General features: G+C 50.6%; 1 protein-coding gene across 3 annotated transcripts in view; it reads right to left on the bottom strand.

The window, feature by feature from the left end:
• obscnb (obscurin, cytoskeletal calmodulin and titin-interacting RhoGEF b) overlaps positions 1–25053 on the bottom strand; it is an 896193-nt gene that overhangs the window by 683477 nt on the left and 187663 nt on the right. For all 3 annotated transcript variants that reach the window (XM_038798455.1, XM_038798456.1, XM_038798458.1), the window contains exon 20: positions 17480–17641. In XM_038798455.1, the coding sequence (XP_038654383.1) occupies positions 17480–17641 (162 nt within the window). The remainder of the gene's footprint in view (positions 1–17479; positions 17642–25053) is intronic.

The raw sequence follows: 25053 nt of genomic DNA, 5'->3' as shown, positions 1-25053 counted from the left end.
ACCTGAGGCAGGGGTGTGCCGTGGGTGAGACTGGAATATCCGACCGCCGTGAACAGCCTGTAAATTCTGCCCGACATCGACAGTGTTTCTTGCTACTCACACAGAATTTTTAATTCACACAGAGTACTCCTTGCTTCCACCCACATTTCACATCAGGGCAACAGCAGCAGCAGATGAAATGACCTCTTTGAACCCACTTTCAGAGCTCAGAAAAGGATGAGTTGCAAGTCATGGTTTCCATGGTGCATGTCGAGGCCACGCACTCACAAAAAACAGCCAGCGCTTAATCATGAACAAGTGTAATTACTGAATAATCACCATGTTGATAAAGTAAGAGAAATTAATCTACAGGGATTCATTATCAAACACTGATGGGGGCCTAAATTCCACATTCTTAAAAGCCTGTACTGAAGCAATTAACAGCAAGATAGAATCCAGGATGTTTCCGAATAGTGCAAGTGAACAAATATTTACAAATGCCAAAGTATGTACCATAGTTGTACATCAGTTCCATCTGTGTCTTTAAAACTTCTTTATCTTTAATTCTTCTTTATCTTTAATTTTCTACAACCATGTCATTGTGCAATCCCAACATCCCCAGCTGATATGGAAGGAGCTGCAGACTGCTATGCTCTGTTGACTGTGGTGACTGTGAATGCCCTCTCGTGAGCCAAGGTCTCCAGCACCTGGCCTGCTGAGGGTCTCCTGCATAGATGCAGGTGCACAGTTTGACTTGCTGGAAGCGATGGAGTCACTGGCAGAGAGTAGGTGGAGCATCAGGGCACACAAACATACAAACTAGGAGCAGAAGTAGGCCACTGGACTCTTCGAGACTGCTGTGCTTTCAATAAGCTCATGGATGTTCTGTCTGTAACCTCTTGTCTACCAGTGGTAATGTTTTGCACTCTTGTCTATCAAGAATCTATCTAGCTCTGCCTTTAAAACACTCAAAGACTCAGCTTCCACTGCTTTCCGAAGAAGGGAGTTCTAAACTCTCACTATCCTCTGAGAGAAAGATTCTTCTTGGAATGCCTTGGTATGAAGCCCCTGGGGTGTCTGGCTGGCACTCCTCCTCTTTGTGTGTGCCCAAAGGCACCTCTTTGAGGTAAAGCGGCACCTGGAGAGAAGTTGAGGTACCTCGCCTCCGTCTCGCCTAGCCACTGCTGCACAGTACCCAGTGTTAGTGAAACGGAGTGCAGGCCCGAAAGCAGATCCGGCAGCCACCATGCGTTCAGCTGGATCTGGAATTCAAAGGCAGCCCCCACCATTTCTGCGGAGACACCCAAGTGTTCGTAAGCCAGGGCCATGTCAGCAGACAATACATGGACAGTTGATTTCCAGTGGCGGCTATGAAGGAGCAGGTCCCACATTTGGTGGCTCCCGCTCGGGTCGGAACTTTGGACCTTTTTCCTCGATTTTTTTGGATCTGAAGTGGAAAACTGACGTTGGACGCAATTGTAAAGAGGAATCCTACATCAGTGCATGGAGACACGGACCAGGAGTGCTAGCAATGGAAGAAATAGGCAAAACAGAGAAGGCTTGGGCTGAGGCTGCAACGGGAGAAAGCATGGCAGACCCAGCGGTCGACGGAACAATTGATGCAGTTCATACAGGAGGGCTTCGCCAAGCAGAAACAGGAATGCTTGGACCCGATTAAGGAGTCGATTGCGCGACTGGAACTCAGACTGGATGCTCAAGATCGGGCGATCCAGAAAGTGGAGAAGGCACTGACTAAGCAGGAGGAACACCAAGCTGCAGTGGAGTTGGAGGTGGGGATGCTGAGAGACCAACAGAAAAGGCTCCAGGAGAAGGTGGAGGATCTAGAGAACAGGTCCCGCCGTCAGAACCTGAGAATCGTGGGTCTCCCAGAGGGGTCTGAAGGAGCGGATGCAGGGGCATACATAGCGGCCATGTTTGAGAAGCTACTTGGGGAGGGGACGTTCTCCCGACTCTTGGAGGTGGACAGGGCTCACAGAGCGCTAGCGAGTAAGCCGCATATAGGTGACCCCCCAAGAGCAATGGTGGTGAGATTCCACAGGTACCTGGACACGGAGTGCATTCTACGGTGGGCCAGGCAGGCGCGGAGCTGCAAATGGGAGAACAGTGTCTTGCAAATATATCAGGATCTGAGCACGGACGTGGCCAGAAGAGCAGGGTTCAACCAGATAAAATCTACCCTTTTTAAGAAGAAGGTAAAGTTTGGACTACTGTACCCGACCCGTCTTTGGGTTACACACGAAGAGCAACATTTCTACTTCGAGTCGCCCGAGGAAGCGATGGACTTTGCGAGAAGGAAAGGGCTGGTAGCGGACTGAGGTGTTTGGACTGAACTTAGCTGCAGTGCTCATGTGTTTTTTTTTGTGCTCTTCTCTTCGGTTATTTTTTTTTTTTAAAAGAAAATTTTCTGTCTTTGGATGTTACTTGTAATGCCTTTTGTATTGAGTTGGGGTCTGCAGACGAGCTGCTTGAGTTAAAATTTGCATTTGCACTGATGGGGAATGGAGGTGTGAATGTTAGATCTTAGATCTTCTTTTTGATTTTCTTTGCGTGTTTCTTTTGGGCAATTGGGTTGGGATTGTTTACATTTACATATGTGTGTCCGAGTGGGGGGAGGAAACAATAGGTGGGAAAATGTCTGGCGCCATGGGCAGGGGCCAGCAGGCTAGCTAGGCGGGAAGCGCAGTGGGGGGTGAGCAGATGTTATGCTTGTTGGAGGGGGCTGTGGGTATAGTGCTGTTACTAGGGTGGGGGGAGGAGGCAGGAAACGTTCTGCTAATGAAGGAGAGACTTTTGCTGTGGGACAATAGGGAAGTCGGGGACGGAGGCTGCCTGGGGGCAGGCCTGCGGATGCGTAGGGTGCGGGATGGTTACTGGCCCAAGAAAGCGAGAAGCCCCCCCCACCGCCCCCCAGGCTGATCACATGGAATGTAAGAGGGCTAAATGGGTTGGTTAAGAGGGCACGCATGTTAGTACAGTTGAAAAATGAAAAAATGAAAATCGCTTATTGTCACGAGTAGGCTTCAAATGAAGTTACTGTGAAAAGCCCCTAGTCGCCACATTCCGGCGCCTGTTCGGGGAGGCTGTTACGGGAATCGAACCGTGCTGCTGGCCTGCTTGGTCTGCTTTCAAAGCCAGCGATTTAGCCCTGTGCTAAACAGTTGGATAGCACTGTGGTTTCACAGCGCCAAGGTCCCACGTTCGATTCCCCGCTGGGTCACTGTCTGTGCGGAGTCTGCGCATTCTCCCCATGTCTGCGTGCGTTTCCTCCAGGTGCTCCGGTTTCCTCCCACAATACGAAGATGTGGAGGTTAGGTGGATTGGCCATGATAAATTGCCCTCAGTAACCAAAAAGGGTAGGAGGGGGTTATTGGGTTACGGGATAGGGTGGAAGTGAGGGCCCAAGTCGGTCGGTGCAGAATCAATGGGCCGAATGGCCTCCTTCTGCACTGTATGTTCTATGTTCTACGTTCTATAATGGTCTGTGGAAAGTTGAAGGGGCTGCCGGTGGTGCTCGTGAATGTGTACGCGCCAAATTGGGATGATGTGGAGTTCATAAGGAGAATGTTGGGGAAGATCCCGGACCTGGATTCATAAAAGCTGGTTATTGGTGGGGGGGGAGAGAGAGGGGGACACGGGGAGGGGAGAGAGGGGTATTCAGCGATCACGATCTTGGATCATGCCCCGCACTGGGTTGACCTACAGGTGAGCAAGGAGAGTAGCCAGCGCCTGCACTGGAGGCTAGACGTGGGACTTTTAGCTGATAAGGAGGCGTGTGGGCGGCTGACGAAATGTACCCAGAATTATCTGGAAGTCAACGGCATGGGGGAAGTTTAGTGGTGGTCTGGGAAGCGCTGAAGGCAGTGGTTAGAGGGGAGCTGATCTCGATACGGGCCCACAGGGAGACGGCAGACAGAGCAGAGACTAACCGACTGATTAAGGAAATACTACGGGTAGACAGGAGGTATGCACAGGCCCGAGAGGCAGGGCTTCTGAGGGAACAACAGAGGCTACAGGCGGAGTCTGGCTTGTTAACTACAGGGAAGAGCAGCTGAGGAAGGCGAGGGGCCGACCTATGAATATGGGGAGAAGGCCAGTTGAATGCTTGCGCAGAAGCTTAGAAAGCAGGATGCGGGCAGGGGGATTGGGAATGTAAGGGACAGAGATGGGAACCGGGTCGGAGATTCAGCTGTTCAGACGTTCGAGGAATTCTACAGCAGGCTGTATGAGTCGGAACTCCCAGCTGGGCCGGAGGGGATGAGGCAGTTCTTAGGGGGGGCTGAAGTTCCCGAAGGTTGATGAAGACTTGGTAGAAGGGCTGGGGGCCCTGATCGGGTCGGAAGAGATAGCCGATGGGCTGAAGGCCATGCAGTCAGGTAAAGACCCGGGACGGGATGGGTACCCCGTGGAGTTTTACAAAATGTTCTCTGGGATGTTGGGGCCACTGCTGATGAGGACATTTAATGAGCCAAGGGAGAGAGGAGGGCTGCCCCCAACGATGTCACAGGCCACTATCTCATTGATTCTGAAGCGGGATAAGGACCCGGAGTTATGCGGATCCTACAGACCAATCTCCCACTAAATGTAGATGCCAAATTGTTGGCCAAGATCTTGTCCTCAAAGATTGAGGACTGCGTCCCGGACGTGATTCGGGAGGACCAGACGGGATTTGTTAAGGGGAGGAGCTGGTGGCCAACGTAAGGCGGCTGTTGAATGTTATCATGATGCCCCCAGAGGGTAGGGACGTAGAGGTAGTGGTCGCAATGGTCGCAGAGAAGGCATCTGACCGGGTGGAATAGGATTATCTGTGGGAGGTATGGGGCGGTTTGGATTTGGACAGGGCTTCATTGACTGGGTAAGGCTGCTGTATCAGCCGCCCATGGCGAGTGTTTGGACGAACAAGCTGACATCGGGCTATTTTAGGGTGCACCGGGAGACGGGGCAGGGATGCCTCCTCTCCCCGCTGTTATTCGCACTGGTCATCGAACCGTTTGCAATTGCATTGAGAGCCTCAAAGGGCTGGAAGGGACTGGTCCGGGAAGGTATAGAACACAGGGTCACGCTATATGGGAACGAGTTGCTCATATATGTGTTGGACCCATTGGAAGGGATGGAAGAAATTATGGGGATTCTGGCCGGTATTCAGGTTATAAATTGAACATGGAGAAAAGCGAGATGTTCGCGATCTAGGCAAGGGGGCAGGAGGGGGTTGGGGGATCTGCCGTTTAGAGTGGTAGGAGGAAGCTTTCGGTACCTAGGCACCCAGGTGGCGCGGGAATGGGAACAGCTGCACAAGCTTAATCTGGCCCGACTAATAAACCAAATGAAGAAGGATTTTCAGAGGTGGAACGTGCTCCCGTTGTCACTGGCTGGGAGGGTACAGCCAGTGAAAATGACGGTTCTCCCGAGATTCCTGTTTGTGATTCAGTGTCTCCCCATCTTTATTCCTCGGTGCTTTTTTAAACAGGTCAACAAGATGATCTTGGGCTTTGTATGGGCGGGTTAAGACCCCGTGAGTTAAAAAGGGGATGTTGGAGCGCAGCTGGTGGGAGGGCGGGCTGGCACTCCCGAACTTTAGTATTATTACTGGTCGGCGAATATAGCCATGATTAGGAAGTGGATGGTGGGGGTGGGGGGGGATAGATAGATAGATAAATAGATAGAACAAACAGTGCAGGAGGCCATTCGGACCATCGAGACTGCACCGACCCACTCTAGCCCTTACTTCCACCCTATCCCCGTAACTCAATAACCCTCCTAACCGTTTTCGTCACTAAGGGCAATTTATCATGGCCAATCCACCTAACCTGCACATCTTTGGACAGAGGGAGGAAATCGGAGCACCCGGAGGAAACCCACGCAGATACGGGGGGAATGTGCAGACTCCGCACAGTGACCCAGCAGGGAATCGAACCTGGGACCCTGGCACTGTGAAGCTACAGTGCTATCCACTTGTGTTACCATGCTGCCGCTTGGCAGAGAGCAGGGATTGAGATGATGGGATATATTTTTATAGAAGGGAGCTTTCCCAGCTTGCGGGAGTTTGAGGTGAAATTTGAACTGACGGGACGGAATTAATTTAGGTACCTGCAGGCGCGAGACTTCCTACGCAGGTAGGTCTCAACCTTCCCGCTCCTACCGCCAAGGGGGATACAGGACAGGGTAGTTTACCGAGTGTGGGTAGGAGTTAGGAGGAGTGATAGAGGATGGTCACTGGGCGGATGCGTTGAGCAGAGTCAACGCGTCCACAACATGTGCCAGGCCCAGCCTGATACAGTTTAAGGTCGTTCACCGGGCCACCATGACAGTGGCCTGAATGAGTAGATTCTTTGGGGTGGAACACAGGTGCGCAAGGTGTGCGGGAGGACCAGCGAACCATGTTCATATGTTCTGGGCATGCCTGAAGCTTAGGGGATTCTGGCAGGGGTTTGCGGAGGTCATTTCCAAAGTATTGAAAACAAGGGTGGCGCTGAGTCCAGAGGTGGCAATTTTCGGAGTGTCGGAAGACCAGGGAATCCAGGAGGAGAATGAGGCAGACATTGTGGCCTTTGCTCCCCTAGTAGCCCAGAGACGGATATTATTAGCTTAGAGGGACTCAAAGCCCCCAAAGTCGGAGACCTGGCTAACTGACATGGCTAGCTTTCTCTGTTTGGAGAAAATTAAGTTCGCCCTAAGAGGGTCAATGTTAGGGTTCATCTCCTGCTCAGGCACAGTACTGCTCCTTCCTGGTCCACACCTCAAAAGAGATGAGAACTCGAATGTCCAGGATGCCACGTTTGGTCTCGGCCGGCTCCTCTTACTGTGTTTTTGACCTGTAGACTGACAGAATGATTGGCGGTCATCACTATGGATGCATGTGCAGTTTAGGACTATGCATGCCAATGGCATCTCCTAAGCCCATCCAAGTAAGTAATTAACAAATTGGATGCCCTGCAACTGATAGAAAATTTGGAGCGTAAAGTGGCTAGCTTATTCAGAGCACATGTTTCTACTGTTACTGAGTTCCATAACCTAAGATTCAGTCTGACACCCTTATGAGTGTCAGTTTGCAGTGAGCAGACAGTGCCACTGACCCTGGAGGAGAGCAACAGATCATTCATCTTAGTGGAAAGTTGTGTGTGGAATCAGAGGAGATAGGGGAAGCGTTAAATGGATATTTTTCGTCAGTGTTTACACTGGAGAAAGACAATGTTGTCGAGGAGAACACTCAGGTTCAGTCGACCAGGCTAGATGGAATTGAGGTTCAAAAGGAAGAGGTGTTAGCAATTTTGGAAAATGTCAAAATAGATAAGTCCCCCGGGGCAGATGGGATTTATCCTAGGATTCTCTGGGAAGCCAGGGAGGAGATTGCAGAGCCGTTGTCCTTGATCTTTATGTCGTCTTTGTCGACAGGAATAGTGCCGGAAGACTGGAGGATAGCAAATGTTGTCCCCTTGTTCAAGAAGGGGAATAGAGACAACCCTGGTAATTATAGACCTGTGAGCCTTACTTCGGTTGTGGGTAAAATGTTGGAAAAGGTTATAAGAGATAGGGTTTATAATCATCTTGAAAAGAACAAGTTGATTGGCGATAGTCAACACGGTTTTGTGAAGGGTAGGTCATGCCTCACAAACCTTATTGAGTTTTTTGAGAAGGTGACCAAACAGGTGGATCAGGGTAAAGCTGTTGATATGGTGTATATGGATTTCAGTAAGGCGTTTGATAAGGTTCCCCACGGTAGGCTATTGCAGAAAATAAGGAAGTATGGAATTGAAGGTGATTTAGCGGTTTGGATCAGTAATTGGCTAGCTGAAAGAAGACAGAGGGTGGTGGTTGATGGCAAATGTTCATCCTGGAGTTCAGTTACTAGTGGTGTACCGCAAGGATCTGTTTTGGGGCCACTGATGTTTGTCATTTTTATAAATGACCTGGAAGAGGGTGTAGAAGGATGGGTTAGTAAATTTGCAGATGACACGAAGGTCGGTGGAGTTGTGGATAGTGCTGAAGGATGTTGTAGGATACAGAGGGACATAGATAAGCTGCAGAGCTGGGCTGAGAGGTGGCAGATGGAGTTTAATGCGGAAAAGTGTGAGGTGGTTCACTTTGGAAGGAGTAACAGGAATGCAGAGTACTGGGCTAATGGCAAGATTCTTGGTAGTGTAGATGAACAGAGAGATCTCGGCATCCAGGTACATAAATCCCTGAAAGTTGCCATCCAGGTTAATAGGGCTGTTAAGAAGGCATATGGTGTGCTAGCCTTTATAAGCAGGGGGATTGAGTTTCGGAACCACAAGGTCATGCTGCAGCTGTACATAACTCTGGTGCGGCCACACCTGGAGTACTGCGTGCAGTTCTGGTCACCACATTATAGGAAGGATGTGGAAGCTTTGGAAAGGGTTCAGAGGAGATTTACTAGGATGTTGCCTGGTATGGAGGGAAGGTCTTACGAGGAAAGGCTCAGGGAATTGAGGTTGTTTTCGTTAGAGAGGAGAAGGCTGAGAGGTGACTTAATAGAGACATTTAAGATAGTCAGAGGGTTAGATAGGGTGGACAGTGAGAGTCTTTTTCCTCGGATGGCGATGACCAACTACGAGGGGACATAGCTTTAAATTGAGGGGTGATAGATATAGGACAGATATCAGAGGCAGTTTCTTTACTCAGAGAGTAGTAGGGGTGTGGAACGCCCTGCCTGCAACAGTAGTAGACTCGCCAACTTTAAGGGCATTTAAGTGGTCACTGGATAGACATATGGATGAAAATGGAATAGTGTAGGTCAGATAGGCTTCAGATGGTTTCACAGGTCGGCGCAACATCGAGGGCCGAAGGGCCCGTACTGCGCTGTAGTGTTCTATGTTCTATGTTCTATCTTCTTCCTGAACTGCTGGGCTGTTCATTGGTGGGTTTCCAGGGTGCTAAACTCTGCTGCAACCTCTGGTCAGGCTGTCGTGACCAGATGAGAGGCCCCTTGCTGCCATTCCAAGAAAATAACACTTTCTGCCTTTCCAGGACAGTCTGGAGGAGAATTCCAACGAGGCTTCACTGAATCATGGGGCTACATGTTGTCTGGTCTGTGACATCCTGGTCTTGGCATAATGAAGAGCTCTTGGCTTGCAGTTAACAAATGGGTGCCCATTAATATAGTACCCGGATTCTGGTTGCGGCGATGCGGAGCTAAGCCGCACGTTCGGCAGCTCCCGCTTTAAGGGGACTTGTGGGCTCTTTTAAGGGCCCCAAACGGCGCTGATTCGACGATTCCCGGTGGATAAAGGGGTTTGGAGCAAAACCCCACGGGATTTATGGTGCGGACTCGAAGTGGGGCGAGGAGAAAAATGGCAGCAGCTCCCCTGGAAAAGCGGGGGAAGGTGGACAAAATGGCGGCCGGTGGAGCCCCTGAGGAGTGGAGGCAGTGGGCTGAGGAGCAGCAGGCGGCCCTTCTGCGCTATTTCACGGAGCTGAAAGGGGAGTTGTTGGAATCCCTGAAGGTGACGACGAGTAAGCTGCTGGAGACCCAGACAACCCAGGGTGTAGCGGTACTTGAGTTGCAGCAGCAGGCCTCTGAGCGCGAGGAGGAGGTTTCGGCCCTCGTGGGGAAGGTGGAGATACACGAGGCGCTTCATAAAAAGTGGCAAGATCGGTTCGAGGAGATGGAGCTTCGGTTACGGAGGAAGAACCTGCGGATCCTGGGCCTCGAGGAGGGGCTGGAGGGGTCGGACCTGCCGGCCTATGTGGCCGTGATGTTGAACTCGCTGGTGGGGGCAGGATCCTTCCATCTGCCCCTGGAGCTGGAGGGGGCCCACACAGTACTGGCCAGGCGGCCTAAGGCGAATGAACCTCCGCGGGCGGTGCTGGTGCGGTTCCATCGGTTCAGTGACCGGGAGTGTGTTCTCCGATGGGCCAAGAAGGTGAGGAGTAGTAAGTGGGAGAATTCGGCAGTGCGTCTCTACCAGGACTGGAGTGCGGAGGTGGCCAAGCGGAGAGCCGGGTTTAACCGGACGAGTCCCCGGAGGAAGCGTGGGCCTTTGTGCAGGCTGAAAAGCTGGACTCGAACTAGAGATTGGGGGCTGTGGGAGTTTTTCTATTTCTGTCTCATTGTTTATGCTGTAGCGGGTTATTCTGTTTGTTTCTGTTTTTTCGCTCGCTTTCGGACGATGTGGGTTATGGTTTTGTGATCTAAGGGGCGTACTGGGGTTTGTGGTTGATCTGTGTCTTTGTTTGTACGGAGTTGGTGGTTGGGTTGGGACTGCGGTTTGGGAGCTGCGTTGGTGGGGTGGGGCAGTGTGAAAACAGGCTTTTCTCTGGTTTCCCACGCTGCGGGACGAGGGGGTGGAGCTGGTGGCGAGGCGCGTGGTTATTAGACCGCGTTTCCCATGCTGAAGCGGTGCCAAGGACCTGATGCGAGGGAGGAGGGGGGACCTCATATCGGGAGGGGTCGGAGTTGGAGCGGGATCTGCCGGGGTCATCAGAAGTCAGCTGGCTCTCGGGAGTACAGTGGAGGGAGAGTCGCGGCTAGGAGGGGTCCTAGCCTGGGGGGGGGGGGGGGGGGGTGGTACCGGGTTGCTGCTGGATTGGCCAGGGAGGAGTTGGTGCGGGTCGGGGTGAGGTCTATCGCCGTGGGAAACGGGCCGAATGGGTGCTGGCCAGGGGCGAGCAGTCGATGGGCTGTGGCTAGTCGACGGGGGAGGGGGGCGGGGTGCCCCCTGATCCGGCTGATTACGTGGAACGTGAGGGGGTTGAATGGGCCGGTTAAGCGGGCCCGGGTGTTTTCGCATCTGAAGGGGCTGAAGGCGGACGTGGCCATGCTCCAGGAGACGCACCTGAAGGTGGCGGACCAGGTCCGTCTGAGGAAGGGGTGGATGGGGCAGGTTTTCCACTCAGGGCTCGACTCGAAGAAGCGGGGTGTGGCGATCCCGGTGGGGAAGAGGGTGGCGTTTGAGGCGTCTGAGGTTGTGGCTGATAGTGGCGGCAGATATGTGATGGTAAGCTGTAAGCTGCAGGGGGAGAGGGTGGTGTTGGTTAATGTGTACGCCCCAAATTGGGATGATGCTGGTTTCATGAGGCCTATGTTGGGCCGCATTCCTGACCTGGAGATGGGGGGCTTGATCATGGGGGGGAACTTCAATACGGTGCTGGATCCCCTACTGGATCGTTCTAGTTCAAGGACAGACAGGAGGCCGGCGGCGGCCAAGGTGTTGAGGGGGTTTATGGACCAGATGGGAGGAGTGGATCCCTGGAGGTTCGGGGGGCCGAGGGCTCGGGAGTGCTCTTTTTTCTCCCATGTGCACAGGGTGTATTCCCGCATTGATTTCTTTGTTTTGAGTAGGGGACTGGTCCCGAGGGTGGAGGAGGCCGAGTATTCGGCTATTGCGATTTCGGACCATGCTCCGCATTGGGTGGATCTGGAGATGGGGGAGGTGCGGGACCAGCGCCCGCTTTGGCGTCCGGACGTGGGGTTGTTGGCTGATGAGGAGGTGTGTAGGAGGGTTCGGGGATGTATCGAGAGGTACCTCGAGGTCAATGATACTGGGGCGATCCAGGTAGGGATGGTGTGGGAGGCTCTGAAGGCAGTGATTAGGGGGGAGCTGATCTCCATCCGAGCCCATAGGGAGAGGGGGGAGAGGAGGGAGAGGGAGAGACTGGTGGAGGAGCTGTTGAGTGTGGATAGGAGGTACGCAGAGGCCCCGGAGGAGGGATTGCTGGGGGAACGGCGCAGCTTGCAGGCCAAGTTTGATTTGTTGACCACCAGAAAGGCGGAGACACAGTGGAGGAAGGCACAGGGAGCGGTCTATGAGTATGGAGAGAAGGCGGGTAGGATGCTGGCGCACCAGCTTCGTAAGCGGGATGCGGCTTGGGAGATTGGTGGAGTGAAGGATAGAGATGGGAATGTGGTGCGGCAGGGGGCAGAGGTCAATGAGGTCTTTAGGGACTTCTATAGGGAACTGTACCGGTCGGAGCCGCCGGCGGTGGGAGGGGGAATGGAGAGTTTTATGGACAGGCTCCGATTTCCAAGGGTGCAGGAGGAGCAGGTGGAGGGACTGGGGGTGCCGATCGAGTTGGAGGAGCTGGTCAGTGGGATTGGCCACATGCAGTCGGGGAAGGCGCCGGGACCGGATGGGTTCCCGGTTGAATTTTATAAGAAATATGCGGACCTGCTGGGCCCCCTGTTGGTTAGGACCTTCAACGAGGCATGGGAGGGGGGTGATCTGCCCCCGACGATGTCTCGGGCGCTAATCTCCCTGATCCCGAAGCGTGATAAGGACCCCTTGCAGTGCAGATCATACAGGCCGATTTCACTGCTGAATGTAGACGCCAAGTTGCTGGCGAAGATTTTGGCCACTAGAATAGAGGACTGGGTGCCGGGGGTGGTACATGGAGATCAGACGGGTTTTGTGAAGGGGAGGCAGCTGAACACTAACGTGCGAAGGCTGCTAAATGTGATAATGATGCCGGCAGCAGAAGGAGAGGCGGAGATTGTGGTGGCATTGGATGCGGAGAAGGCCTTTGACAGGGTTGAGTGGGGGTACTTGTGGGAGGTGTTGGAGAGGTTCGGGTTTGGGGTGGGATTTATTAAATGGGTGAGGTTGCTGTATGAGGCCCCAATGGCGAGTGTAGCGACAAATGGGAGGAGGTCCGAGTACTTCAGGCTCCACCGTGGGACGAGGCAGGAGTGCCCCCTGTCCCCCTTGCTTTTTGCACTGGCAATTGAGCCTCTTGCCATGGCTCTCAGGGAGTCGAGGAGGTGGAGGGGTTTGGTGCGAGGTGGGGAGGAGCACCGAGTGTTGCTGTATGCGGATGACTTGCTGTTGTGTGTAGCAGACCCGGTGGTGGGAACGCCGGAGGTGATGGAGATTCTTGCTGAGTTCGGGGGTTTCTCGGGATATAAATTGAACCTGGGCAAGAGTGAGCTGTTTGTCGTACACCCGGGAGATCAGAAGGAGGGGATTGGTAGGCTCCCGCTAAAGAGGGCAGGGAGGAGTTTTAGGTACCTGGGGGTTCAGGTGGCTAGGAGCTGCGGGACTCTGCACAAGCTCAATTTTACTAGGTTGGTGGAGCAGATGGAGGAGGAATTTAAAAGGTGGGACATGCTGCCATTGTCGTTGGCGGGTAGAGTACAGTCCGTTAAAATGACGGTGCTCCCGAGGTTTTTGATTTTGTTACAGTGCCTCCCCGAGGACCTTTTTTAGGAGGGTGAACAGCAGCATTCTGGGATTTGTTTGGGCGCACGGGACTCCGAGGGTAAGGAGGGTCTTTTTGGAGCGGGGCAGGGATAGAGGGGGGCTGGCGCTGCCCAACCTCTCTGGGTACTATTGGGCGGCTAACGTCTCGATTGTGCGTAAGTGGGTAATGGATGGGGAGGGGGCAGCATGGAAACGGATGGAGATGGCGTCATGTGGAGGCACGAGCCTGAAAGTACTGGTAACGGCGCCGCTGCCGGGTGGGTGGTGGCGGCTACCCTCAAAATTTAGGGGCAGTGGAGGCGACACAGGGGGGAAGTGGGGGGCTCGGTGGAGGCCCCGCTGCGGGGGAACCACCGGTTTGTCCCAGGGAACATGGATGGCGGGTTCCTGGGGTGGCACAGGGCGGGCATTAGGAAGTTGGGAGACCTGTTTATCGACGGGAGGTTCGCGAGCCTTGGTGAACTGGAGGAGAAGTTTGAGCTCCCCCCCGGGCAATATGTTCAGGTACCTTCAGGTTAAGGCGTTTGCTAGGCGACAGGTGGAGGGGTTCCCTTTGCTGCCCCCGCGGGGGGTAAGGGATAGGGTGCTTTCGGGGGTGTGGGTCGGGGATGGGAAGGTGTATGACATCTACCAGGTAATGCAGGAGGTGGGGGAGGCGTCGGTAGAGGAGCTGAAGGTTAAGTGGGAGGTGAAGCTGGGGGAGCAGATTGAGGAGGGGCATGGGCGGATGCCCTGGAGAGGGTGAACTCCTCCTCTTCATGTGCGAGGCTTAGCCTCATCCAGTTCAAGGTGCTGCATCGGGCCCACATGTCCAGATCTAGTATGAGTAGGTTCTTTGGGGGCGAAGACAGGTGCGTCAGGTGTTCGGGGAGTCCAGCGAACCATGCCCATATGTTCTGGGCATGCCCGGCACTGGAGGAGTTCTGGAAGGGGGTGGCAAGGACGGTGTCGAGGGTGGTGGGATCCAGGGTCAAGCCAGGCTGGGGACTCGCGATATTTGGGGTTGGGGTGGAGCCGGGAGTGCTGGAGGCGAAAGGGGCCGATGTTTTGGCCTTTGCGTCCCTAGTAGCCCGGCGAAGGATCTTGCTGCAGTGGAAAGATGCGAGACCTCCGAGCATGGAGACCTGGATTAATGACATGGCGGGATTCATTCAGCTGAAGAGGGTCAAATTCGCCCTGAGGGGGTCGGTACAAGGGTTCTTTAGGAGGTGGCAGCCTTTCCTCGACTTTCTGGCTCAACGATAAGGTACTAGGTCAGCAGCAGCAGCAACCCGGGGGGGGGGAGGGGGGAAAGGGGGGTTGGTTTTTAGGGGGATAGTGTTTAAGTTAATTTGCTTATTGTTAATTTATTTTGTTGTTTATTGGGGTGGGGGGGGGGGGGGTGGGGGGGTTTGTTATATGCGTTGTTACGGGTGCCGGTGGGTGTTTAATATTATTATTGTTAGTGTTATTATTGTTTTGTTGATATATATTTTTCAATAAATTCCAATAAAAATTATTTTAAAAATTTTTTTTAAAAATATGGTACCCGGACCATCGACCTCACGAGGTAACCACGGGGAATGCAATTTCCTTCCCATCCCCGCCATAAGGTTCAGCAAGCTTCATGTGGAAGCATACATGATGAGCTGAACAGCTGAAGATTGCATGTGGTCAGTCCCACAGTGGCAATCCCTCCCAGTTCCACGCCTCCCACTAAACGTAGATACTAGAATTGAACATTCCAGCCCTGGTCTCCATTGCTCTCTGAGGAAGAGAATTTCAAAGACCAACAACCCTTTCAGAGCAGATTTTCTTTCTCATCCCTGTTTTTTAAATGGAGATGTTTTATTTTTAAATTGTTCCCCTAGTTCTCAATTCTTCCAAGAAGGGAACACCCTCTCAGCATCTACCCTGCCAATTCCCTTCAGGCTCTAGGTGTTTCAATAACAGCACCACTCATTCGTATGAAGTCCAACATGTATAGGTTAAACCTGCTCGAGATGTAATAACAATAATAGCTTATTGTCACAAGTAGGCTTTAATGGAGTTACTGTGAAAAGACCCTAGTCGCCACATTCCGGCGCCTGTTCGGGGAGGCCGGTTCGGGAATTGAACCCGTGCTGCTAGCATTGTTCCGCATTACAAGCCAGTCGTTTAGCCCACTGTGCTAAACCAGCCCCTATTCTTCATAAAGCAGAGATCATCCCAGGAATCAGCTAAGTGAATCTTCTCTTAACGGCAAAACAAGTATATCCCCCCCCCAACTTGAATAAGGAGATCAAACTTGTGCTCTAAAAACAGTCTCACAACTGCCCATTACAGTTGGAGTAAGATTTACTTAGTTTATGTTCCAGTCCAACATTCCATTTGCAACACCAACATTCCAAGTGTCTTGCCATGATGGAATGGCAGAGCAGTCTCGATGGCCGAACGATCTAATTATGCTCCTGTGTCTTACCGTCTTATTTCACCACCACTTGTACTGTGGGTGTGATTTAACGTGGAAGAATGAGTCTCGTATTGCGTGCGTATAGCGGGGTGTTTCTTAGCAGTGCAGGGCCCAGAGTGACTCCGTTATCTAACAGGACTCGCCGTTTTCTTCTGGCCTTGGCAAGGAACAACCCGCTGAGGCCACATTTACTCACCAAAGCAGGAAGATTTGCGGATCGAGACACCAATTGAAAGTCCGCCACGATCTTTCGACCTCCCTTAGCTTCCCCACTACAGTTTCAGAACCCTCCCCCTCGCCCAACTTACCTCTTAAGGGATACACAAGTCCTCCTCTCCCTACCTCTGAAGGGCAAGGCACTCCTGTGCCCAATCCCTGGCACGTGAACCCAGGCATCTTGGTACTGCCAGTCTGGCAATGCCACCCACCAGGTGCCCATGTTGCAATACCACGATGCTAGGATGGCAGAGCTGAGGTTCCCCAGTGCCTAGTACCACCCTTTCCAGAGCTTGACCACCCGGGGCCTTCAATGGCGTGGCCCATCCCCCAGGTGTCAATACACGTTTTTGTGGACCAGTGCTAAATGCCACCCTGGCTAGGTCTCCCAGGTGAGACCATGTCCCCAGACATCAGAATATGGCGTAGCCATATTTAAATGAGCAAGCGACCTCATACAAGATTAGACGCCTTGTCACGTCAGCAGGTCGGGCGCAACGAGGCCATTAAATCATGTGGATTATGCAAAATATTCATTTAGTACCCGAGTTGGAATCCCTACCTCCATGCGTAAATACTCTTTTGAGTTCATTAGCAGCCCCACTACTTTTAGCAGCCTATTAATATTTATACGCTTATCGAAAACTGCTTGTGTGTACTTTTACGACCACGCTGCGCCTGAAAAGCAGCTCGTCGCGGCACAACGTGCTGATAGAAGCCGGGAGAACCCACTCCTGGAATTTACCTGGCTTGCAACACCGCGCGAGATCAATGTTTTGCCAAATTTGCATATTAATGGGAGTCATCTTGTTTCACTTTAATGTGCAGATTCCTGAGGTCCCCAAGGTGTGGGATCTATCTTCTTCGCCTTAGAGACCTCGGACGAGTGCCTTTCAGTACTGGTCCCCACAAACAGGGACCAGACAGAATGTCCCGGGGATCAGAGGCTCCCAGGTGCATGCCCTTTGGGCAGGTCGGTACTCTGACACTGCTGGTGCCATGCGGGCACCCTGGCAATGTCAGCCTGGCACTTCCAAGGTGCCCAGGTGGCACTGTCAGCTGGCAGAGGCACTTCCAGGGTGCCAAGTTGGCGCTGCCAAGGTGCCAAGCTGGCATTTTTTGCATGGTGGCATCCCGGCTTGGGTTGCCCTGCACTATTGTTTTGGGGAGGGTTGGTAGGGATGGAGACCCTCACATAGTGCATTGGGGCTTGAGGGAAGGTCAGAAATCAGTTCAGGGGGCTTCAGAGATCAGGACACCATTTTTAATGGCATCCCGATCTCTTGCTCCAGTGAGGAGTTCCAGCGAGTGGAGCTCTTCCATGCACAAAACGGGGCTATGTGCGGTCTCGGCCGTGCATTCCCCATTGCAGCCTCCTATCTAACGCGAGTGCTGTTTTACGCTGTTGTGCTTTCCGGTGCTGCAAGCTGCGGGAAACACGTGGCTAAACACGCTCACTGTGCGACTTTGTTCCCATATAGTTAAATCATGCCCTTTGATTCCCTTTATATAATCCTCAGTCATTTATATTCTCCCTTTATTCTCTTATTTGTTTTTCAATTCCACTCTGATCCTTATTATTGGAACAAATTATTTGAAAAATAGTCAATCCCAATTCTAATACAATTCCTATTAAAATTATATATAAAATCAAATTAAATCAAAATGTAAAAAATTCTACCTTCCTGACGAATTTTCACGTTTTCCCCAGCCTTGATTTTTACACCATTCTTAAACCACTGAAAATCAACTTCATCATGCGAGATTTCACATAAGAAGGCAGCACTCTCTTGCTCAATCACTTCGAGGTCTTCCAAGGGCCTGATTACTTTGATGTCACGAGCTAAAAAAAAATAGAAATTAAAAAAGTCAAAACTACATCTCTTTAAGGACAATTATATTTCTGCTGCACTTAAGTATTTGTCTGCATTACAATAGTGAACACACTTTAGAAAGTAATTTGAACGTGAAGGACTATGAAACACCCTGTAGGCGGGCCCCCCGCCGGCGAGTCTCCGGCCCGCGATGGGCTGAAGTCCGAAGTCCCGCTGCTGTAATGTCGGTCCCGCCGGCATGAATTAAACCACCTCCCTTACCGGCGGGACCAGGCGGCGCAGGCAGGCTCCGGGGTCCTGCTGCGACCTCCTCCTACATGCTGCCACCAGAAGTCCATATGTAGCAGACTACTGTGAATACCAGAGATGAGAACATTGTGCAACAACTGCTTGGCGAGAGGAGGGAATAAGACATCCTAGAATCAGCACCACATTCTTAGATCCTCAGGTGATAAGGGAGGTACAGTTCCACCGTGAAACGGAGGGGGTAGCAGATGTCTAAAGCATCCGAGGGCTTCTCTCAAAGTGCTCTTGGTATGGACAGAGGCTCTTCGGCTCCTCTGCCAGCGACACCAACGTTGCATTCAGCTGCGGCGACAGAGGCGACTTCTCGACTGTACAGGGGGCCTTTAATGTGTCAGGGCCTTCCAGGCCTCAGGCAGCCAGAGAATGAGGGCAAAGGTTATTCCAGGCCAACAAGATCAACAGCCTGCCTCCACTTCAGCTAAATATATGGTGGGAGCACCACATGGCAGCACACGGAGGAGTTTTAAAAAGATAACTTATCTACACTCGGGGTTCATGGGTTACCTCTTTTTGGATACATTAAACCTTGAAAATATTTATAGAGAATTACACTTCAAATGTGCCACCGTTCTGCTCTGCTTAATGTTCTTCCATTTCTTCAGGGGACTGAACAGGGTGGACAGGGAGCAGCTGTTCCCCTTAGTTGAAGGGTCGGTTTTGAGGGGACACAAGTTCAAAGTGAGGGGTGGGAGGTTTAACGGGGATTAGAGGAAAAAACATTTTTACTCAGAGTGGTGACTGTCTGGAATGCACTGCTTGGGAGGGTGGTAGAGGCGGAATAGAACACAGAACATAGAACAGTACAGAACAGAACAGGCCCTTCGGCCCTCGAAGTTGTACCGAGCATTGTCCAAGACCAAGATCAAGCTATCCCACTCCCTGTCATTCTAGTGTGCTCCATTTGCCTATCCAATAACGGCTTGAAAGTTCCGAAATTGTCCAACTCCACTATCACAGCAGGCAGTCCAGTCCATGCCCTAACTACTCTCTGAGTAAAGAACATACCTTGGACATCCCTCCTATATCTCCCACCCTGAATCTTACAATTATGCCCCCTTTGTAACAGCTACATCCACCCGAGGAAATAGTCTCTGGACATCCACTCTATCTATCCCCCTCATCATCTTATAAACCTCTATTAAGTCGCCTCTCATCCTCCTCCGCTCCAAAGAGAACAGCCCTAGCTCCCTCAACATTTCCTCATAAGACCTATCTTGCAAACCAGGCAGCATCCTGGTAAATCTCCTTTGCACCCTTTCCAATGCTTCCACATCCTTCCTATAATGAGGTGACCAGAACTGCACACAATACTCCAAATGTGGTTTCACCACGGTCATGTATAGTTGCAGCATAACCCCGCGGCTCTTAAACTCAAGCCCCCTGTTAATAAACGCTAACACACCCTAAGCCTTCTTCACGTCTCTATCCACTTGAGTGGCAACCTTCAGAGATCTGTGGACATGAACCCCAAGATCTCTCTGTTCCTCCACATTCCTCAGAACCCTGCCGTTGACCCTGTAATCCACATGCAAATTTTTTCTACCGAAATGAATCACCTTGCACTTATCAGAGTTAAATTCCATCTGCCATTTTTCGGCCCAGCTCTGCATCCTATCAATGTCTCTTTGCAGCCTACAACAGCCCTCCACCTCATCCACTACTCCACCAATCTTAGTGTCATCAGAAAATTTACTGACCCACCCTTCAGCCCCCTCCTCCAAGTCATTGATAAAATTCACAAATAGTACAGGACCCAGCACTGATCCCTGTGGTAAACCGCTGGTAACTGGTCTCCAGTCAAAAAAATCACCCTCTGTCTTCGATGTGATAGCCAGTTACTTATCCAATTGGCCAAATTTCCCTCTATCCCACACCTCCTTACTTTCTTCATGAGCTGACCATGGGGAACCTTATCAAATGCATTGCTAAAATCCATGTATACGACATCAACTGCTCTACCTTCATCTACACACTTAGTTACGTCCTCAAAGAATTGAATCAAATTTGTGAGGCAAGACTTACCCTTCACAAATCCGTGTTCACTATCCCAGATTAAGTTCATCTTTCCAAATGGTCATAAATCCTATCGTTCAGCACCGTTTCCATTAACTTACCGATCACCGAAGTAAGACTAGTTGGCCTATAATTACCAGGGTCATTCCTATTCCCTTTCTTGAACAGAGGAACAACATTCACCACTCTCCAGTCCTCTGGCACTATCCCCGTGGACAGTGAGGACCCAAAGATCAAAGCCAAAGGCTCTGCAATCTCATCCTTTGCCTCCCAAAGAATCCTTGGATATATCCCGTCTGGCCCAGGGGACTTGTCGACCCTCAGGTTTTTCAAAATTGCCAATACATCCTTCCTCAGAACATCTATCTCCTCCAGCCTACCCGCCTGTATCACACTCTCATCCTCAAAAACATGGCCCCTCTCCTTGGGGAACACTGAAGAAAAGTATTCATTCAACGCCTCTCCTATTTCTTCTGACTCCATGCACAAGTTCCCACTACAGTCCTTGACTGGCCCTACCCTCATCCTGGTCATTCTTTTATTTCTCACATAAGAGTAAAAAGCCTTGGCGTTTTCCTTGATCCGACCCGCCAAGGACTTCTCATACCCTCTCCTAGCTCTCCCAAGCCCTTTTTTTAGCCAATTCCTTGCCACCTTGCAACCCTCAAGCGACCCAACAGAACCTTGTTTTCTCATCCTTACATCCGCTTCCTTTTTCCTCTTGACAAGACATTCAACCTCTTTTGTGAACCATGGTTCCCTCACAGGGCCATTTCCTCCCTGTCTGACAAGGACATATCTATCAAGGACACGCAGTATTTGTTCCTTGAACAAGCTCCACTTATCATTTGTGCCTTTCCCTGACAGTTTTTGTTCCCATCTTATGCTCCCTAATTCTTGCCTAATCGCATCATAATTACCCCTCCCCCAATTATAAACCTTGCCCTGCCGTATGGCCCTATCCCTCTCCATTTCAATAGTGAAAGATACCGAATTGTGGTCACTATCTCCAAAGTGCTCTCCCACAAACAAATCTAACACTTGGCCCGGTTCATTACCCAGTACCAAATCCAATGTGACCCCTCCTCTTGTCGGCATATCCACATATTGTGTCAGGAAACCCTCCTGCACACACTGTACAAAAACTGCACCATCCGAACTGTTCGACCTATAGAGGTTCCAATCAATATTTGGAAATTTAAAATCACCTATGACAACTACCCTGAGACCTCCACACCTATCCATAATCTGTTTTGCAATTTCTTCCTCCACATCTCTGTTACTATTTGGGGGCCTGAGAAAATTCCTAACAATGTGACCATCCTTTCCTATTTCTAACGCGGGCCATATTACCTCAGTAGGCAGATCCCCTTTTAACTGCCTTTCTGCAGCCGTTAAACTATCCTTGATTAACATTGCTACTCCTCCACCTCTTTTACCACCTTCCCTACTGTTACTGAAACATCTATACCCCGGAACTTCCAACAACCATTCCTGTCCCTGTTCTAACCATGTTTCCGTAATGGCCACAACATCGTAGTCCCAAGCATCAATCCATGCTCCAAGTTCACCTACCTTGCATTGAATTAGGTACAACTTCAACCCACCTTTCTGTCTGCCGGTACACTCCTGCGACCTTGATACCCTCCTCAGTACCTCACTACTCTCAACGCTGACTTCTGTACTACAGCTCGTTTTCCCAGCCCCCTTACAAATTAGTTTAAACACCCCCCCCCCCCCGAAGAGCCGTAGCAAAATTCCTTCCCAGGATATTGGTGCCCCTCTGGTTCAGGTGCAAACCGTCCTGTCTGTACAGGTACCACCTTCCCCAGAATGTGCTCCAATTATCCACGTATCTGAAACCCTCCCTCCTACACCATCCCTGTAGCCACGTGTTTATCTGCACTCTCTCCCTGTTCCTCACTTCACTAGCACGTGGCACCGGCAACAAACCAGAGATGACAACATAGTTTGTCCTGGCTCTCAACTTCCACCCTAGCTCCCTAAATTCCTGTTTTAATCCTTTAAAAAGTAGAAAGAAAAAGAAAGAAAATCGCTTAGTGTCACGAGTACAAAGAACAAAGAAATTTACAGCACAGGAACAGGCCCTTCGGCCCTCCCAGCCTGCGCCAATCCAGATCCTTTATCTAAAGCTGTCTCCTATTTTCCAAGGTCGACTTCCCTCTGTTCACGCCCGTTCATATACCTGTCTAGATGCCTCTTAAATGATGCTATCATGCCCACCTCTACCACCTCCGCTGGTAAAGCGTTCCAGGCACCCACCACCCTCTGCGTAAAAAACGTTCCACGCACATCTCCCTTAAATTTTCCCCCTCTCACCTTGAAATCGTGACCCCTTGTAACTGACACCCCCACTCTTGGGAAAACCTGCACTGCCACCTTCAGGGTACAATGGACCTGAACTCCCAGATCTCTCTGTACATCAATATTCCCCAAGACCCTTCCATTGACCATATAGTCCGCTCTTGAATTTGATCTTCCAAAATGCATCACCTCGCATTTGCCTGGATTGAACTCCGTCTGCCATTTCTCTGCCCAACTCTCCAATCTATCTATATTTTGTTGTATTCTCTGACAGTCCTCCTCGCTATCTGCAACTCCACCAATCTTAGTATCATCTGCAAACTTGCTAATCAGACCACCTATACCTTCCCCCAGGTCATTTATGTAGATCACAAACAGCAGTGCTCCGAGCACGGATCCCTGTGGAACACCACTAGTCACCCTTCTCCACTTTGAGACACTCCCTTCCACCACTACTCTCTGTCTCCTGTTGCCCAGCCAGTTCTTTATCCATCTAGCTAGTACACCCTGAACCCCATACGACTTCACTTTTTCCATCAACCTGCCATGGGAAACCTTATCAAACGCGTTACTAAAGTCCATGTATATGACATCTACAGCCCTTCCCTCATCAATTAACTTTGTCACTTCCTCAAAGAATTCTATTAGGTTTGTAAGACATGACCTTCCCTGCACAAAACCATGCTGCCTATCACTGATAAGTCTATTTTCTAACAGATGTGAATAGATCCTATCCCTCAGTATCTTCTCCAACAGTTTGCCTACCACTGACGTCAAGCTCACAGGTCTATAATTCCCTGGATTATCCCTGCTACCCTTCTTAAACAAAGGGACAACATTAGCAATTCTCCAGTCCTCCGGGACCTCACCTGTGCTCAAGGATGCTGCAAAGATGTCTGTTAAGGCCCCAGCTATTTCAACCCTCGCTTCCCTCAGTAACCTGGGATAGATCCCATCCGGTCCTGGGGACTTGTCCACCTTAATGTCTTTTAGAATACCCAAAACTTCCAACTTCCGTATGACAACTTGACCTAGAGTATTTAAACATCCATTCCTAGCCTCAACATCCGTCTTGTCCCTCTCCTTTGTGAATACCAATGCAAAGTACTCATTAAGAATCTCACCCATTTCCTCTGAGTCCACACATAAATTCCCTCTTTTGTCTTTGAGTGGGCCAATCCTTTCTCTAGTTACCCTCTTGCTCCTTATATGCGAATAAAAGGCTTTGGAATTTTCCTTAACCCTGTTAGCCAAAGATATTTTATGACCCCTTTTAGCCCTCTTTGTGGCGCGTTTGAGATTCGTCCTACTTTCCCGATATTCCTCCAAAGCTTCATCAGTTTTGAGTTGCCTCGATCCTATGTATGCTTCCTTTTTCATCTTTGCTAGTCTCACAATTTCACCCGTCATCGATGGTTCCCTAATCTTGCCATTTCTATCTCTCATTTTCACAGGAACATGTCTGTCCTGCACTCTAATCAACCTTTCCTTAAAAGACTCCCACATTTCAAATGTGGATTTACCCTTAAACAGCTGCTCCCAATCCACATTCCCTAGCTCCTGCCGAATTTTGTTATACTTAGCCTTTCCCCAATTTAGTACTCTTCCTTTCGGACCACTCTTCTCCTTGTCCATGAGTATTCTAAAACTTACGGTTTTGTGATCGCTATTCCCAATGTAATCACCGACTGAAACATCAACCACCTGGCCGGGATCATTCCCCAATACCAGGTCCAGTATGGCCCCTTCCTGAGTTGGACTATTTACATTCTGCTCTAAAAAACTCTCCTGGATGCTCCTTACAAACTCTGCTCCATCTACGCCTCCAACACTACACGAATCCCATTCAATGTTGGGGAAGTTAAAATCTCCCATCACAACCACCCTATTGCTCCTACATTTTTCTATAATCTGTCTGCATATTTGTACCTCTAATTCATGCTCGCTTTTGGGAGGTCTGTAGTAAAGTCCCAAAAATGTTACTGCACCCTTCCTATTTCTCAGCTCCACCTATATTGCCTCAGTGCCCGAATCCTCCATCGTGCCCTCCTTAATCACAGCTGTGATATCATCTCTGACGAGTAATGCAACTCCTCCACCCCTTTTACCTCCCTCTCTATCCCTCCTGAAGCATCTATACCCTGGGATATTCAGTTGCCAGTCTACACTTCTCGCATTAAAACAAATGCACCTCAGACCACCTGTCCCTTTGCGTTCATCATCTCTTCCCTGTCTTCTCTTCCCCTTAGTCACATTGAGTTTATTGTCTCGTACCTTACTGGCTTTAGTTGCTGCTTCTTTACTGACCTCTAACTTCCTAATCTGGTTCCCATCCCCCTGCCACATTAGTTTAAAACCTCCCCAATAGTGTTAGCAAAAGCACCCCCTAGGACATTGGTTCCAGTCCTGCCCAGGTGTAGACCATCCGGTTTGTAATTGTCCCACCGCCCCCAGAACCGGTTCCAATGTCCCAAAAATCTGAACCCCTCCCTCCTGCACCATCTCTCAAGCCACGTGTTCATTCTGACTATTCTTGAATTTCTACTCTGACTGTCCCGTGGCACTGGTAGCAATCCTGAGATTACTATGTTCTAATGTTCTATGTTCTATGTACTACCTGTGAGGTCCTACTTTTTAACTTATCTCCTAACTCCCTAAATTCTGATTGTAGGACCTCATCCCTTTTTTTACCTATATCGTTGGTGCCTATATGCACCACGACAACTGGCTGTTCACCCTCCCCCTTCAGTATGTCCTGCAGTCGATCTGAGACATC

Source organism: Scyliorhinus canicula, chromosome 5, assembly GCF_902713615.1.
Source record: "Scyliorhinus canicula chromosome 5, sScyCan1.1, whole genome shotgun sequence".
Lineage (NCBI taxonomy): Eukaryota > Metazoa > Chordata > Chondrichthyes > Carcharhiniformes > Scyliorhinidae > Scyliorhinus > Scyliorhinus canicula.
The sequence above is the reverse complement of the archived record's forward strand: the minus strand, read 5'-3'. Positions and strand labels throughout refer to the sequence as shown.